General features: G+C 38.1%; 1 protein-coding gene across 3 annotated transcripts; it reads right to left on the bottom strand.

The window, feature by feature from the left end:
* Window positions 1-341: 341 nt before the first annotated feature.
* LOC133623128 (leukocyte elastase inhibitor-like) lies at window positions 342-17,438 on the bottom strand. Of its 3 annotated transcripts, none has more exons than XM_061986148.2 (9): window positions 17,307-17,438; window positions 16,862-17,046; window positions 12,232-12,369; window positions 10,298-10,415; window positions 10,063-10,205; window positions 7,874-7,951; window positions 7,668-7,757; window positions 7,420-7,600; window positions 342-3,005 (listed from the first exon to the last, which is right to left on the bottom strand). In XM_061986148.2, exons 2-9 carry the CDS (start codon window positions 17,039-17,041, stop codon window positions 2,773-2,775), a joined length of 1,161 nt encoding a protein of 386 aa, XP_061842132.1. In that variant the 5' UTR covers window positions 17,042-17,046; window positions 17,307-17,438; the 3' UTR covers window positions 342-2,772. The 3 variants fall into 3 exon arrangements, with proteins under 3 accessions (XP_061842132.1, XP_061842131.1, XP_061842133.1); XM_061986147.2 differs by having other exon boundaries at window positions 17,315-17,402; XM_061986149.2 differs by lacking the exons at window positions 10,063-10,205; window positions 10,298-10,415 and having other exon boundaries at window positions 17,315-17,402.
* Window positions 17,439-18,185: the final 747 nt, after the last annotated feature.

Raw genomic sequence — 18,185 nt, 5'->3', positions numbered from 1 at the left:
AGTTTGATGGACAAAATGAGACAGAAAAAGAAGTGGCATAAAACACGTCCTAGAAAGTCGGAGAAATGTTCCATGTAAACAAACTATGGTGAGTTCAAGGACCGCCAAAATTAGTAGGACAAAACGGCGCTCGCCAAATACTCGAATCAGTGAAGCATATTTAATATAAACAGTGTGCTTTATAACAATTAGGGAGGTTTGTGTCATGTTTGTCCTCCTACAGAAACCATATTAAAACAAAAAATATATTTTTTTCCCCTCATCTTTTTCCATTTTTGATCCATTTTTGAAAAAGCTCCAGGAGCCACTAGGGCGGCGCTAAAGAGCCGCATGCGGCTCTAGAGCCGCGAGTTGCCGACCCCTGTTTTAGTTTAAGACTCCCTTAGTTCTGTTTCAGCACCCGTGGGTTTGCGTTTCTTGATTGTCATGGGTGCTGATTATTTTCACCTGTCTCTGATTGGTGTTCGGGACGCTCACCTGCTCCCGGGCACTAATCAGAGAGCTATTTATTCCTGTCTATCGCCACACTCGGGCTGGCTGTCTTCTGTTACGCTTGGGTCGCATTTTACTGCGCGGATTATTCTCCCAAGATGCAGGAACTCTGGAGGCAATGTGCAGGTAAGACGATGATTTATACTCATAAATCATTTAAAAATACAAAAATACAAACAAGCGTGCCGATAGCATGGGGAGCTAAGGCGAAACTTAGCACAGGAATCAAAAGATAAACAGGCATAGGCACCAGAAGAAAGGTATACACAAATGTAACTTGTTTGCTGTAAGCAACACGTTACGTTTGTTTATACCTAAAGGAAGAATAAATGTTGATCACACAATAATGACTGATACGATTTTAACCATTGTAATCATTTAAAAGTTCATTATGTAGTATTATGCCCATGTAGCCCAGTTAACTGCCTTTCTGCTGCCTTGCAAAACCTGTGACTTCAAACTTGACCCCTCATTGCCTATTTCTGAGACAGAATGTTTTGTTTTTATCTTAATTTACCTAAAGTAGGTTTGAGGCAGCAATTTTTTCTGCACTGGATTTTTATACACTGAATTTTTATTACCAGGATTTTAAAGCACTAAAAAAACTTTCATTCAATAAAATTGTCTGTATAATTTGATGTAAAAAATTAAGTTTACAAAATGTTAACACAAAAAATTCAGTTATATAAATTCAGTCTAAAAAAAATTAAAAGCTTTCGTAATAAAGACACAAATTAACCTCCATTAAAGCGCCATAATTAACAATTACTCACCTCTAATAGTGTGAAAGAGTTCCTGCAGTAGTTGAACACCAGTGGTTAAAAGCAGAAGCATCCTGGAATCACTCATTAGCAGCACACTCAAGTGGTGATTCCCTCCTTAAAGGGGAACATTATCACAATTTCAGAAGGGTTAAAACCAATCAGATCCCAGTAGCTTATTTTATTTTTCGAAGTTTTTTTCAAAATTTTACCCATCACGCAATATCCCTAAAAAAAGCTTCAAAGTGCCTGATATTAACCATCGTTATATACACCCGTCCATTTTCCTGTGACGTCACACAGTGATGCCAACACAAACAAACATGGCGCATAGAACAGCAAGCTATAGCGACATTAGCTCGGATTCAGACTCGGATTTCAGTGGTTTAAGCGATTCAACAGATTACGCATGTATTGAAACGGATGGTTGTAGTGTGGAGGCAGGTAGCGAAAACGAAATTGAAGAAGAAACTGAAGCTATTGAGCCATATCGGTTTGAACCGTATGCAAGCGAAACCGACGAAAACGACACGACAGCCAGCAACACGGGAGAAAGCGAGGACGAATTCGGCGATCGCCTTCTAACCAACGATTGGTATGTGTTTGTTTGGCATTAAAGGAAACTAACAACCATGAACTAGGTTTACAGCATATGAAATACATTTGGCAACTACATGCACTGTGAGAGTGCAGACAGCCCAATTTTCATCAATTAATATATTCTGTAGACATACCCTCATCCGCTCTCTTTTCCTGAAAGCTGATCTGTCCAGTTTTGGAGTTGATGTCAGCAGGCCAGGGAAGCTAGGGTCGATATTCTTCTCTTTATCATCTTTGGTGGCATAAGGGACGGTGTGAGCCAAGACATCCAGGAGGTTTAGCTCGCTCGTCTGCAGGAACAAACTGCCGCCATTGCTTGCCGTGCTACAGAGGTCCTTTGTCCCTGAATTGCTCACATACTCCGGCAGATTCAATGGGGGTCTGGCGGCAGATTTCTTTGACTTTATCGTTGGAAATGCATCTGCTTTGAGTGTCGCAGGATATCCACACATTCTTGCCATCTCTGTCGTAGCATAGCTTTCGTCGGTAAAATGTGCGGAACAAACGTCCAATTTCTTGCCACTTTCGCATCTTTGGGCCACTGGTGCAACTTGAGTCCGTCCCTGTTCGTGTTGTTACACCCTCCGACAACACACCGACGAGGCATGATGTCTCCAAGGTACGGAAAACAGTCGAAAAAACGGAAAATAACAGAGCTGATTTGACTCGGTGTTTGTAATGTGTTTGAGAAAATGGCGGATTGCTTCCCGATGTGACGTCACAACGTGACGTCATCGCTCCGACAGCGAATATTAGAAAGACGTTTAATTCGCCAAAATTCACCCATTTAGAGTTCAGAAATCGGTTAAAAAAATATATGGTCTTTTTTCTGCAACATCAAGGCATATATTGATGCTTACATAGGTCTGGTGATAATGTTCCCCTTTAAGTGGTTAATATGAAGGAGAGGAACATAAGCTCACACGGGGCAGCAATATCTGCCTGCAAAAAGCACGCTCATGGACGGGTTATGGCGGATGAAGAAGAGGAAGGGATGGTCAGCGATGAAGACATGTGTTCGCGAGACACAGCGAAACTGAAAGGCACTCTCGAAGGCGCAGGCGGCAGCAGCCTCGGTTCCTTCCTCATTCACCTCCACAAAAGCCTTGTGGATCACCTTTGACAAGACCAGGTCCTTGGCAGGAGACATGCCTGCGAACATACAGCAAGTGTCAAAGAAAAGAAGTGACACAAAATCAAATATTAACAAGGAGTAGCAAGAATATCGCTTGTGCATGAAATAAGTTTGAAATAACAATTAACAGAACAAATGAATAGGATCATTTAGTAAATGCAATAAGGATGAATGAAGAAGGTGAAATTCTGACAAAAATGTATAGGTCATATTTAATCTATTCTATTATCGGGGTTAAGCACTTTGTGTAATTAATCAGATGCTATGTGTGATGTTGACGACTGTGACCCGGAGTGTTATTGGAAGTCACCAAATTATTACAACACTTACTTTAAATCAAATTGCTGATCCAAAATCAGAGGGAAGGATTTTGGAGAAGGTGAGCTGTATGCTCTGTAAACTCGTACTAGTACACTGTACCAAGTAGGAGTGGTAGTGTATCGAGTGTAGAACCAGTAACAGAACGATACTTGCATGATGAGATCTTTACTTTTCAATTCTCTTCTATGTTTATTTTCACAAATTTGTGTTTTGTTGTTCCATTGTTAATACTTGTACTTGTATTAGGAGTGTGACAGTATATCGATATTGCAAACTATCATAATGTTTACCCATTTTCTACGGCTTGTCCCTTTTGGGGTCGCGGGGGTGCTGGCAGCTGGAGCCTATCTCAGCTGCATTCGGGGGGAAGGCGGGGTACACCCTGGACAAGTCGCCACCTCATCGCAGGGCCAACACAGATAGACAGACAACATTCACACTCACATTCACACGCTAGGGCCAATTTAGTGTTGCCAATCAACCTATCCCCAGGTGCATGTCTTTGGAGGTGGGAGGAAGCCGGAGTACCCGGAGGGAACCCACGCAGTCACGGGAGAACATGCAAACTCCACACAGAAAGATCCCGAGCCCGGGATTGTACTCAGGACCTTCGTATTGTGAGGCACATGCACTAACCCCTGTGCCACCGTGCTGCCCATACCCTTACAATACAATTAGCAATATGCTCTTTTCAGTATTGTTTTTTTTTTTTGCCACTACAGAACGTCTCTCATGGTTTCTTCATAGTGAGTCGAGTCACGGTTTCGGGAGACAAGTTTCATAAAAAGTCTTATAGACTTACTGGTGTGCTTTAGTAAAAACACTTCCACAGGACTGAGACAGAAAGAAGTAGTTTTACCTCACAGATTTTCAAACAGGGCCACGTTAAAAATATGGCTGCCTTCAGAGGGCCGCATTTTTGATGTGGCAGACCTCTTTGAATGAAATGGCGGGCCACATTAAAGTATGTGGCAGACCTAATGACATGACATTGCTGACTACATTAGATGAGGTGACAGACCACATTGAATGATGTGGCAGACCACATTGAATGATGTGACAGACGACATTAAATGATGATACGGACGACACAAAATGATGTGGCAGACCACATTAAATGCCATTGCGGACTACATTAAATTAAGTAACAGACTACATTAAATGAAGTGACAGACCACATTAAATGATGTGGCAGACCACATTGAATGCCATTGCGGACTACATTAAATGACGTGACCGACCACGTTAAATGATGTGGCAGACCAAATTAATTAATGTGGTGGACCAAATTAAATACAGTGGCGAGTCACTTTAAATGACGTGGCAGACCACATTGAATGATGTGACGGATGACATTAAATGATGTGGCAGACCACATTAAATGAAGTGACAGACTACATTAAATGAAGTGACAGACCACATTAAATGATGTGGCAAACCACATTGAATGCCATTGCGGACTACATTAAATGACGTGACCGACCACTTTAAATGATGTGGCAGACCAAATTAATTAATGTGGTGGACCAAATTAAATACAGTGGCGAGTCACTTTAAATGAACTGGCAGACCACTTGAATGATGTGACGGATGACATTAAATGATGTGGCAGACTACATTAAATGAAGTGACAGACCACATTAAATGATGTGGCAGACCACATTGAATGCCATTGCGGACTACATTAAATTAAGTGACAGACTACATTAAATGAAGTGACAGACCACATTAAATGATGTGGCAGACCACATTGAATGCCATTGCGGACTACATTAAATGACGTGACCGACCACTTTAAATGATGTGGCAGACCAAATTAATTAATGTGGTGGACCAAATTAAATACAGTGGCGAGTCACTTTAAATGAAGTGACAGACCACATTGAATGATGTGACGGATGACATTAAATGATGTGGCAGACCACATTAAATGAAGTGACAGACTACATTAAATGAAGTGACAGACCACATTAAATGATGTGGCAGACCACATTGAACGCCATTGCGGACTACATTAAATGACGTGACCGACCACTTTAATGATGTGGCAGACCACATTGAACGCCATTGCGCACTACATTAAATGACGTGACAGACCACATTGAATGCCATTGCGGACTACATTAAATGACGTGACAGACCACATTAAATGATGTGACAGACCACATTGAATGTCGTGACCGACCACTTTAAATGACGTGACCGACCAATTTAAATGAAAAGTGTGTGCTTCAACCTTTCATGAGCTCTCCTCTGCACCAGTTTGAACAAAGATACATTCTCTTAAAAAGACAGTAACGTGTAACTTCTAGCGAGCCTCTCAGAGATCAACATACACATGACATGAGTCAACTGTTGTCGCATTACTTTGAAGTAATTACTAAAAATGTAAGAGAATAGCTATAATTAGGTTTTTAATCCCTATTTCCATTTGTTTTCATTCATTCAAGGTCAAACAAAAAAAAACAGTCAACATAACATTAAAACAAAATCATGAAAGAAAAGTAGCAGAAAAAAGTATAAACCTATAATATCTGACCCCATTCACAATTACAACATTTGTTGTTCAACTCAGGATACTATTAAAAGAGGAACTGCACTTTTTACATTTTACTAAGAAATACAGACTTGATTGGTGGATTGCTGCAGAGATGCACCTTCAGGAAGGTTCTCCTCTCTCCACAGAGGCATGCTGTAGCTCTGACAGTGACCATCGGGTTCTTGGTCACCTCCCTGACTCGACTTAGATAAATGCAGAAATGTACAATGCCTTCTAGACGAAAACCAATGCTTACCACCTAACTTGATGGTGCTTGAGAGGTGCTGGGCGAAATTGCCCAAAGATAGGTGTGCCAAGCTTGTGGCATCATATTCAAAAACACTTGAGGCTATGAGTTGCTGCCTAAGGGGATTCATCAAAGTATTGAACAAAGGCTGTGAATACTTATGTAGATGTAATAATATATTTTTTTTTAAAAATTAAAATAATAAAAAAATACGTTTCACATTGTCATTATGGGTTTATTGTCTGTAGAATTTTGAGGACAAAAATTAGTTTATTCCATAACAAAATGTGGAAAAAGTGAAGTTCTGTGAATACTTTACGGATGCACGCACTACATGATCAATAGTATTGATTTTTGTTACGTTTCTACTTAATAGATCTACTTGAGAGCTATGAATTGTGTGAAAAGTTTGACCTTGGAACGGATCATTGTTACCGTATTTTTCGGATTATAAATCGCAGTTTTTTTCATAGTTTGGCCGTGGGTGCGACTTATACTCCGGAGCGACTTATGTGTGAAATTATTAACACATTACCGTAAAATATCAAATGATATTATTTATCTCATTCGCGTAAGAGACGAAGCAAATGGCAGCAATGGTCACACACACGTCAGCAATCGTCACTCACACGTCAACCAATAAGAATTCGGCGGGGGAGGGTCATGGCAGAAGTGAATTGTGGGTCATGGGATGCTAACTGCTATATGCTACTGCCGTAGCTATTCAAATGGATCACATCAACATTGGCGGTAACTTATAAAAACTGAGAAGGACTGAACAAAAATGGCACCGAAAAGGAAATCATATACTGCAGATTACAAACTCGACGTAGTGAAATATGCAGCAGAGAACGGCAATCGAGCAGCAGAAAGAAAGGACATGCCAGAGGCGACACCGGGGAGGAAGATTTCATTGGATTTAGCGATCGGATTGTTTGGTAAACGTATAGCATGTTCTATATGTTATAGTTATTTGAATGACTCTTGCCATGATCTGTTGCGTTAACATACCAGACACGTTCTCAGTTGGTTATTTATGCCTCATATAACGTACACTTATTCAGCCTGTTGTTCACTATTCTTTATTTATTTTAAATTGCCTTTCAAATGTCTATTCTTGGTGTTGGATTTTATCAAATAAATTTCCCCCAAAAATGCGACTTATACTCCAGTGCAACGTATATGTTTTTTTCCTTTTTTATTGTGCATTTTCGGCCGGTGCGACGTATACTCCGGAGTGACTTCTGGTCCGAAAAATACGGTAGTTCCCTTCTTTTCCTCTGGAATGAATTGTAAGCAAAGAATAATCAGGCAAATGTCCTACCAGAAAAATCACTGTTTGATATATTGAAGGCATCTGACATCCCCATGCTGACCAAGACATTCTTCATGTTGTACTTCTCTTCCATCTTAAACCGAGGCAGGCCCACCTTGACCGTAACTATATCCATCATATCTGGACGAGTCCACTCCAGGAAGTTCTCATAGGTCAGTTGCGTCTCTATCTGTGGCAGACACACAATCCAAAGTTTGTGTGGGTTGTTTTGTGTGTCTATAATACATGTCCCATACCATTTCCAGACCAGTTGAGTCACCCACTATATGCATGGGGAGAAAGATGAGCATGCTGAGATCCTTCCCTTTGTAAGGCAGCTCCAAGATCTGTCCAACAGAAGCAGATCTTCTTACCACAACACATTTGATGCACCACAAAAAGACAACTTGTTGTTTCTTCACACCCCCAAAAAGACAACTTGTCATCTTATTCCTGTCTTTACCTGACAGTTGGCTTCAGATATGAAAGTCAAAGGAAATTCGGATTGTTGATACATCATCTTCACTGGTTTGGTTGCATTCTAAAAACAACAACATAGGAGCTCATAACATGATGAATGAATTAAAATACATTAAACATGATCATCAAATTATTAAATGATTTTTCCCTTATTATAATGTTGCAAACACCACAAGTTCCCATCACTCCAATTCCTTGGTATGAAGTTTAACTGGAAGTGGCTCCTTCAGAAGGATGGTACAGTAGAATATTGTATATTAAATTGAATATACACGTCAGCTACTCACACTCCTGAACAATGTGGTTTGAGAAAAAGACTGAGAAACGTTCCTTTTTGAAAATAATTGTATTATTTACAACAGTCTGAGAGATAGGCTCCAGCACCCCCCGCCACCCCGAAAGGGACAAGCTGTACGAAATGGATGGATGGAGTCTGTGAGGCCATGAATGTGTCCTGATGACTCCTGGTGATTGGATGAGCGTGAGGAAAGCAAGAAACAGGGTTGGTGCGTGTGTGTGTGTGTGTGTGTGTGTGTGTGTGTGTGGCTGTGATCCATTCATCCATTTTGTACCGCTCGTCCCTTTTGGGGTAAAAGTTTTCACAGCATTTATGAATGGAAAAACAGAACCACTGTTTTTTTACGGTACAGTTATGGCAGCTGAGCTGACAATTTTTTCACATAAGAAAAACTGTGTTGCTGTTTTTCCATTTACAGTAATACACTGTAAAAACAACAACCATAGATTTTACAGTAAAAAAAAAACTGGCAGCTCATTTGTCAGAATTATACCATAAACAACAGTGGTACTTTGTATTAATTTACAGTAATATGCTGTAGAAACACCATCTTAATTTTTACGATAAAGTTTAGATGACTGAGCGAAATCTACACATTTTTGCATTGTAAGTAAAACAATTGTGTAATAATATCACAAGATAAATCTTTTTACATTTATATTTATATAAATATATATATATTCAGTGTCAGAGGCGGCCATCTGATGGGCAGCCATAACTATGATGTGGTCCTCAATGAAAAACATTTTGACACCCTTTGTACTACCTTTCGCCTTGGTTCTGATAAAAGAGAATAAAAACAATGATTTCTCAACACATAAACCAAGATAACTTTCCGTTTCGATCTTCGCCAACATGGACAAAAGCATATGTGGCACGCAACCATTTTAGAGAAGGCTCTGGACTTTAGACAGCTCAGTCTCCTCTGCAGCGCTGGTATTTATTGTTTGTATTTACTCCTTTGTATAGAATCAAATGTTCTTCTTCAATTCTAGTCACCTCTCATTATTTAGACAGCTTTAAAACTAAAGAAAGACTTTCCTTCCTGCAAAAGGGAGGCTCCCATCAGTCACAATATAACCCAAAGCAAGACCAATGTCAGAAGAAGGTAATACATTTAAATTCTGCACGGAAATATTCCTTTGCCTGTTAATTAAAAAAGCTACCATCATTTTTTAAAGTTTATCAGCTGTGGTATATTTTCTTTAGTGGCTCTTCTCATTGTAAATGCTGCTGAATCCCGATCATATTGAAAGTGCAGCAACATTCTAACAATAATCAGAACACAAAACAAATTAATTAATTGAATAAAAAAACAGTTTGCAGATGATCTGCAAATGAAGTGTTATGAATGTAGTATGTGCTGGGACAGAACAGGTCACTAAGACAACATAAATCAAGTACCGGTATGTATGATTAGATGGATGATCCAATGCCATGAACACAACATGTGTGTGGTCCATAAATAACAATCAATGTATCCCTCTTTTTCTGTTCCTCTCATTATAAGCAGAGTTTAGTTTACTCTCATTTCCCCCACAACTGTTATAATTCTATTTATTTGACAGGGACAGTACAATTAAACATAGCTACCCACAGGTAACCGATGTCAAAGTTAAAATGTCCAAGTTATTGCACGAGCAAGGTCGACAATTCAGCAATATGAAATATGAAATGAAATCCGAAACCCACTTCGTGATGAGGGAAAAAACATAGTTGGTTTTTTTTAACAGTTAGTTTTTATTGTGAATCAGACTGACTGAATTTAGTTAATGTTGTGGTTTGATGACATTGCTTATTTTTGTTGTTTAGCATTTTGGTTAGGAATGGAAGTGTAATGATGAGCATAAAAAGTACTTTTACTGCAGTGTTACCTTGTTAATCCTAAATTGAGCGCCACGTGTTGAACTCTCCTCAAATTTTTGGATCCAGTCGCCTTTAAAGTAGATGGCATTGACCAGCACCAGCCTGGTCTTGTTGTTCAACACACCTGGGATCAGTATGTCCGTAATCTTACCTGGTTTAAAAGCAGCAGTGGCACACATCAACATTGTGTTAACATTGTGTTACCCTTGTGTTAACATTGTGTATTGATGGTAAGACGTCTACCTTGTGTCTCATTCTCTACCCATTTGTTGATGTTGACCCTTGCTGCCTCATATCCTCTTATAAAGTCCACAGACTCCAGCTTTGCTCTGTAGTGTGTCTTAGTTTGTGCTAGAAAATTCTAAAACCAGAACAAACACATCATTGTTGAACATCCATAACAAGTAGAGGTGAAAATAATCATTCTGACTGCATTAAATACACACTTAGAACTCTACACCAGTGTTTCCCAACCATTATCTAGCCAAGGAACATACCGCTACCCTAATATATGGACAAAAAGAAGGGTACATTATGGAAAGCCCAGGTCCAAAGCCATGGCAAGTTGTTCTACCAACAAGACAAGACCATTTTAGCTTCGATCGCCGTGAGCCGTCATCACTGCAGCAAATGCAAATACAAATGCTGGCTTGCTTGCATTCAAAGAGGTGGAGCTTTACTTAGGTGTTTAGATTACAGTTAAGAGCATTGATAACATAAAATTATAGAATGTTACTGTAACTGGTTTAGTAAGATGGGATAAAAGCTCAGCAGAAAATGAAAGATGGTAGGCAGGAAGTCAAGAGGCACTTTTTTTTATTGCCAACATTTAGGTTTGTCGTCAAAACATGCCAATACACACACTTCCGGCTACAAAATAAAAGCGCTACGAGTTACAGCCGGTCCACATACACTAACCAAAATGGAAAAATGGCTTACATTTCCCATCATGCTTTGATTGTCAAAGATGTTTTATAATGTAATCTGTGATAGTTCTCCCTAAATAAATGCCAGTACATCAATTGAGGATTATGGTGGGGGAATTTTCTGGCAGTTTTAAATATTATGTATATTATTTTATTACATGTTTTATAACAGTTACAGAATGTTTAGCAGGCTGAATATTACATTAATAAATAGAGGAAGTTAAGACATTGTCATGCAGTAATATGAATACCATTAACTTGTACAACATGTAATGTACAGAATATCAGAAGCACTTATTCAGGTAAGAATATCACAGATTACATTACCAAACATCTTCGAATATCAAACCATGATTGTAACAATCCACATTTTGTGTTATTAATGCGCAAAACTGGTATCTAAACACAGAAGTGTAGCTTCTTTCCTCTGAATGCAAGAGTTCCTACAGCAGGAATTGAAATTCTGTCTGGGATTCTGTAGGTAATTTTTTTGGGGTCATTTAAAGCATGTTTATGTCAATTTTGTCTTGAGCTGTTTAAAAAAGCATGAAGTTTAATAAACATGTAATTGAAGCAAACAAATTGTCCAGTCATAGTTTTAAAAACTTAAAAATAATCGATCTAAATTATATCTATCTGCGATTAATCACAACAACTTAGAGTTATATATATATATATATATATATATATATATATATATATATATATATATATATATATACACACACACACATACATACATACATATAATGTAATTCACAATATACAATATGAATATCTAATTTTTATCTTGCACTGTTGACGTTATATTGCTCAAACAATTGAATGTAATAAAATGTTTTGTTTTGCTGATATTGTCCTACCTACTACATCTACCACATACCGGTATAAGTTTTTGTTTTATGTTTGCCTAAATCTTTTGTTTTGTGTTTTATTCTGATTCAAACAACAACTTCAAGGCAAACATCACCAAATCATTCAATAATCTTGAAAAACATTCAAGTAAAAAATATCTGTCTTTATATTGGGTCCTGTAATATTTGATATTGGATATATTTCAATATTCGCTGTATCGCCCACTTTTACGGCAAAGCCTGAATTTGTGCGGCAACTCTTGGATCCTTTTATGGAGTGTATCGGGTTTATCACAAAAGTGCTGTCATTGTCCTCATTGCTTATGCAAGACTCTCAAGATTTTTATCTTTGTCTTCTTATTAGCTGGAACAAAATAAAAGATAGAACAACACAAACCTTAACAAACTTGTAAGACTTCTCCCCATACAGCCTGTTGGCAACACTGAGGGCATAAAGTGATTTTGGATTGTTCAGCTCCAGCAGCACTTTGGCAAAGCTGGCATGGATTTCATCATGGGCTTCAATTTTCAGACACTGTGGATCGAGAAAACGAGAAGTTACACAGCAAGCAGATTGATTCAAGCTGTGCTGACACCAATAAGTGAATAATTAGTGCACAGTTGCAGACATTCACCTGCAAATAGCATTTACATTAAGTCAATAGGGCGAGTTGACATGAACACCACAACTTGTACCCTTTAAGACGCATGCAACCATAAACTTGCTCTGTTTGCTATTTATAATGTCTTATGTTATGGACTTTAACTTTATATTTAGTAAGTTATAATGTTTAAAGAAGTATTTAAGAGGGATGAGCACTTCAATTTCCTGAACAGACTTTGGGCAAACAAAATGATCAGTTTATCTGTTAATAAGATAGTAACAGGATGCGAGGATGTTCTGAATCCCTGTTTCAATGCCAGTGCCGAAGGGGTTGGCGTAGCAATTGCATGGTTTTACTCAATTTCCCGTTTGGGTTGAACACATCCATCCAATGATCAATTTTCTATATACTCAGGGTTGTGTCGGTATTAAATTGATACTACAGTAGTGTGGTGATATCATTTGCAAGAGGAGACATGCTCAGACAAGAATGGTGGCGCTTCATTGTAGTGCAAAAACAGCAGCTGTTAAGATGCAAAGACGAGACCTCTGCCAGCACAACAACAGTCGTTAAGATGGAATCATGTTAGGGTTTCATTAAGTTAAAAAGAACATGTTGGGTTGGTGTATGTACAAACCCCGTTTCCATATGAGTTGGGAAATTGTGTTAGATGTAAATATAAACGGAATACAATGATTTGCAAATCATTTTCAACCCATATTCAGTTGAATATGCTACAAAGACAACATATTTGATGTTCAAACTGATAAACATTTTTTTTTTTTTTGCAAATAATCATTAACTTTTGAATTTGATGCCAGCAACACGTGACAAAGAAGTTGGGAAAGGTGGCAATAAATACTGATAAAGTTGAGGAATGTTCATCAAACACTTATTTGGAACATCTCACAGGTGGGTGCCATGATTGGGTATAAAAGTAGATTCCATGAAATGCTCAGTCATTCACAAACAAGGATGGGGCGAGGGTCACCACTTTGTCAACAAATGCGTGAGCAAATTGTTGAAGAGTTTAAGAAAAACCTTTCTCAACCAGCTATTGCATGGAATTTAGGGATTTCACCATCTACGGTCCGTAATATCATCAAAGGGTTCAGAGAATCTGGAGAAATCACTCCACGTAAGCAGCTAAGCTCGTGACCTTCGATCCCTCAGGCTGTACTGCATCAACAAGCGACATCAGTGTGTAAAGGATATCACCACATGGGCTTAGGAACACTTCAGAAACCCACTGTCAGTAACTACAGTTGGTCGCTACATCTGTAAGTGCAAGTTAAAACTCTCCTATGCAAGGCGAAAACCGTTTATCAACAACACCCAGAAACGCCGTCGGCTTCGCTGGGCCTGAGCTCATCTAAGATGGACTGATACAAAGTGGAGAAGTGTTCTGTGGTCTGACGAGTCCACATTTCAAATTGTTTTTGGAAACTGTGGACGTTGTGTCCTCTGGACCAAAGAGGAAAAGAACCATCTGGATTGTTATAGGCACAAAGTTGAAAAGCCAGCATCTGTGGTGGTATGGGGGTGTATTAGTGCCAAGACATGGGTAACTTACACATCTGTGAAGGCGCCATTAATGCTGAAAGGTACATACAGGTTTTGGAGTAACATATGTGTGGTAATCTGAAATTTCCCTGTTCATTTCTGTTGTTGTTTGCACACAATGTTCACTCTCTCTCTCATCCTCAGTATGGAGTGCAGCTGGTGCGAGGCAGCAGCACACACCTGACATTGATTAGGGGCAGCCTATTTAACCTGGCTGCTGACGGCCTGTGAGCGCCGGAACTTTGTCGACTGCTTCCTTCAGGCACATTTGTATTTTGACTCGCCAGCGGACTCACTAGTTCGTCTTGTGAAACATCTCAGGTTTGCTTGTATTTTTCCTAGCCTTGTCTAGCGCTTTTATTTTGTACTTTGTTTTTTCAGTATTACTTCTTTCATGAAGTATATCTCCTAGCCTTGTCTAGCGCTTTTGTTTTTTTGTAGGTAATTTATATTGGTAGTTTTTACATGATGTGTGTTTGCCACCATCGCCTTTGTTTTTGCTATTGTGTGCTACCTCTTGAATAAAGAGAAAGACTATTGACAGCACACTAAAACGTCTCTGCATCCTTGGGATCCACCACACCAGATCGTTACAATATGTTGCCATCCAAGCAACGTTACCATGGACGCCCCTGCTTATTTCAGCAAGACAATGCCAAGCCAAGTGTTACATCAACGTGGCTTCACAGTAAAAGAGTGCGGGTACTAGACTGGCCTGCCTGTAGTCCAGACCTGTCCCCCATTGAAAATGTGTGGCGCATTATGAAGCCTAAAATACCACAACGGAGACCCCGGACTGTTGAACAACTTCAGCTGTACATCAAGCAAGAATGGGAAAGAATTCCACCTGAGAAGCTTAAAATATGTGTCTCCTCAGTTCCCAAACATTTACTGAGTGTTGTTAAAAGGAAAGGTCATGTAACACAGTGGTGAACATGCCCTTTCCCAACTACTTTGGCACGTGTTGCAGCCATGAAATTCTAAGTTAAGTATTATTTGCAAAAAAAAAAAAAAGTTTATGAGTTTGAACATGAAATATCTTGTCTTTGTAGTGCATTCAATTGAATATGGGTTGAAAAGCATTTGCAAATCATTGTATTCCGTTTATATTTACATCTAACACAATTTCCCAACTCATATGGAAACGGGGTTTGTACATACTCAGGGTTGTATCGGTATTAAATTGATACTACAGTATTGTGGTGATATCATTTGCAAAAGGAGACATGCTCAGACAAGAATGGTGGCGCTTCATTGTGGTGCAAAAACAGCAGCTGTTAAGATGCAAAGACGAGACCTCTGCCAGCACAACCACAGTCGTTAAGATGGAATCATGTTAGGGTTTTATTAAGTTAAAAATAACATGTTGGGTTGGTGTATGTATATAAATATATACACATGTATATATATATATATATATATATATATATATATATAGATATATATCAATTTTAAAAATCCCTCCTTTTTGGGACCACCCTAATTTTGATAGATTTCACCACCAGGGGTGCAAATGAGATCTCTATTTTTTGTTTTTTGTAATGTGCTTAAGGCCGATGACCAACGAGTCACGGACCACAGATGGCCCCTGTGCCGCACTTTGGGCAACCCAGCTGTAGAAGCTAACTGTTAATGGCCACTATAGTCTTAGTACCGTAGTGCAGTGGTTCTCAAATGGGGGTACGCGTACCCCTGGGGGTACTTGAAGGTATGCCAAGGGGTACGTGAGATTTTTTTTAAATATTCTAAAAATAGCAACAATTCAAAAATCCTTTATAAATATATTTATTGCATAACACTTCAACAAAATATGAATGTAAGTTCATAAACTCAGTGAAGCACAAGCTCAGGTTTCTGACTAAAATGTCTGTCAAAAAGAACTGTGAAAAGAAATGCAACAATGCAATATTCAGTGATGACAGCTCGATTTTTTGTGGACATGTTCCATAAATATTGATGTTAAAGATTTTTTTTTTTGTGAAGAAATGTTTAGAATTAAGTTCATGAATCCAGATGGATCTCTATTACAATCCCCAAAGAGGGCACTTTAAGTTGATGATTACTTCTATGTGTAGAAATCTTTATTTATAATTTAATCACTTGTTTATTTTTCAACAAGTTTTTAGTTATTTTATATCTTTTTTTCCAAATAGTTCAAGAAAGACCACTACAAATGAGCAATATTTTGCACTGTTATACAATTTAATAAATCAGAAACTGATGACATAGTGCTGTATTTTACTTTTTTATCTTTTTTTTTCAACCAAAAATGCTTTGCTCTGATTAGGGGGTACTTGAATTAAAAAAATGTTCACAGGGGGGTACATCACTGAAAAAAGGTTGAGAACCACTGCCGTAGTGTACTTTTTCATCCCATGGTCTAATATGGGACGCTGGTTGTCTTACGTCAGCACCGGAAGTCGTAAAATCAACTGTTCACCTGGCGGGTTTTTTCGGGGATGAATAGGGAAGTCCTTCTTTAGCTGCCGTCTTGTTTTATCATATATTGCTGCCTTTGCCTGTGTGCCCATTAAATCAACAAAAAAAATCCTGACTTTGGAGCAATGTTCACGGACTCTGGTATTTGGCTCTCTATTAGATGCAATGGTTTTCCGTATTGATTTCGGTCATTACTTGTTCACCGGTCCTCATATGGGAGGTACTTTTCCGTGTTGATGTCTCAAGAAGGGTAGAAATAAAAGAACACACACACACGCATGCACCTTGCACTTTACCCCTTGAGCTGCAGTCAGCAATTTAACTTACAGTATGTCATAATTCTCAATCACCAACTCCTAGAACATTAAGGTTGCAGTTGTGAACACACACATGTTGCTTAGAGTTGATTTGAAAGTGTACCTCTGCCATCTGTGAGGCTGTGTTGCCAGCAGCCCCCAACATCACCATGGCGAGGGCTGAAGAGATGCTGAAAGGGGAGAAGAAGACATTTGCAGTCTTGTCATTGTCGCTCAATCTTCTCAGCAGATCCAAGCAGAAGGAGGTGTTAGCTTTGGCTAGAATGTCTGCTGATGACGCCATTTTGTCTGGAAAAAAAACAAATCCATTTACATACAATTCAGAATGAATTCTCACGAAATACATATATTTTCGGAGAACTAAACACTTGGAATGAATAAATAACATGCTGATAGCACTCACTATATGCAATTGGATTTCGTTCACGACAGCGTGATATTTGATATCGCATTGGAATTGAGCCATAATCAAAATGTAATTCCTGTACCACATAAAACATTACAAGTACGCCCATATACTCTTATACGTCGATAAATTAATTACTTACTAACATACGTTTATTTAGGTCCTCAGGTGGTCCAGAAACACTCAGACGGTTGTCAAAAAAGTGTTTTGTATATATATCTTTTTTATTACACGTACACGCCCAGGAAGAACGTCATTGGAAAATGAACTTCCGCGTCCGACATGAGATATATTATTTTATATATATATATATATATATATATATATATATATATATATATATATATATATATATATATATATATATATATATATATATATATTTGCATTCTATTTTAGTTACTTTGAATTTATAACCACCTGGCACTGTTTTGTACTGTTTTGTACTTATTTTGATTATTGTTTCTCGTCTGTTTGTAAATGTTGAAATTCATAAATAAAAGTAAAAAAAAAAAAAAAGACATGAGATATGTTTATTGTCCGAAAGTACAGGATTTAAAACAAAACTGTTTTTTAAAGAAAAGTGACAATACAAATGATGTACTGTACATACATAAATGTATATTATTTGATATTTGTTTAATTTAGTTTTAGTCTTATTCATACAGTTCTGTGAGTAAATGTGAATATTTGAACAAAAATAGGAAAACGATACCAGGATGTTCTTATATTTGTATGTTTAAGAGGAATTTGTATTACAGCAATATGAGTATTTGAAAACTATTGTAACTAAAGCAAAGGGTGTCCAAACTGTTCCCACTAATGGCCGCATACTGAAAAGTCCATTTTGATATTTTTTTTATTTTTGTAAAAAATGTAATTAAAAAAATGTTAAAAACAAATATTGTAACTTAAATACTTGTGACTTGTGCACTTAAATACATTATTTATGCAATACTTCATAAAACTGTTGTAGTAGTTTGTAATACATTTCATTGTATTATTTGTATACAATATTTGT

Source organism: Nerophis lumbriciformis, linkage group LG12 (genome assembly GCF_033978685.3).
Source record: "Nerophis lumbriciformis linkage group LG12, RoL_Nlum_v2.1, whole genome shotgun sequence".
NCBI lineage: Eukaryota > Metazoa > Chordata > Actinopteri > Syngnathiformes > Syngnathidae > Nerophis > Nerophis lumbriciformis.
This window is presented reverse-complemented; position numbering and strand designations above follow the sequence as displayed.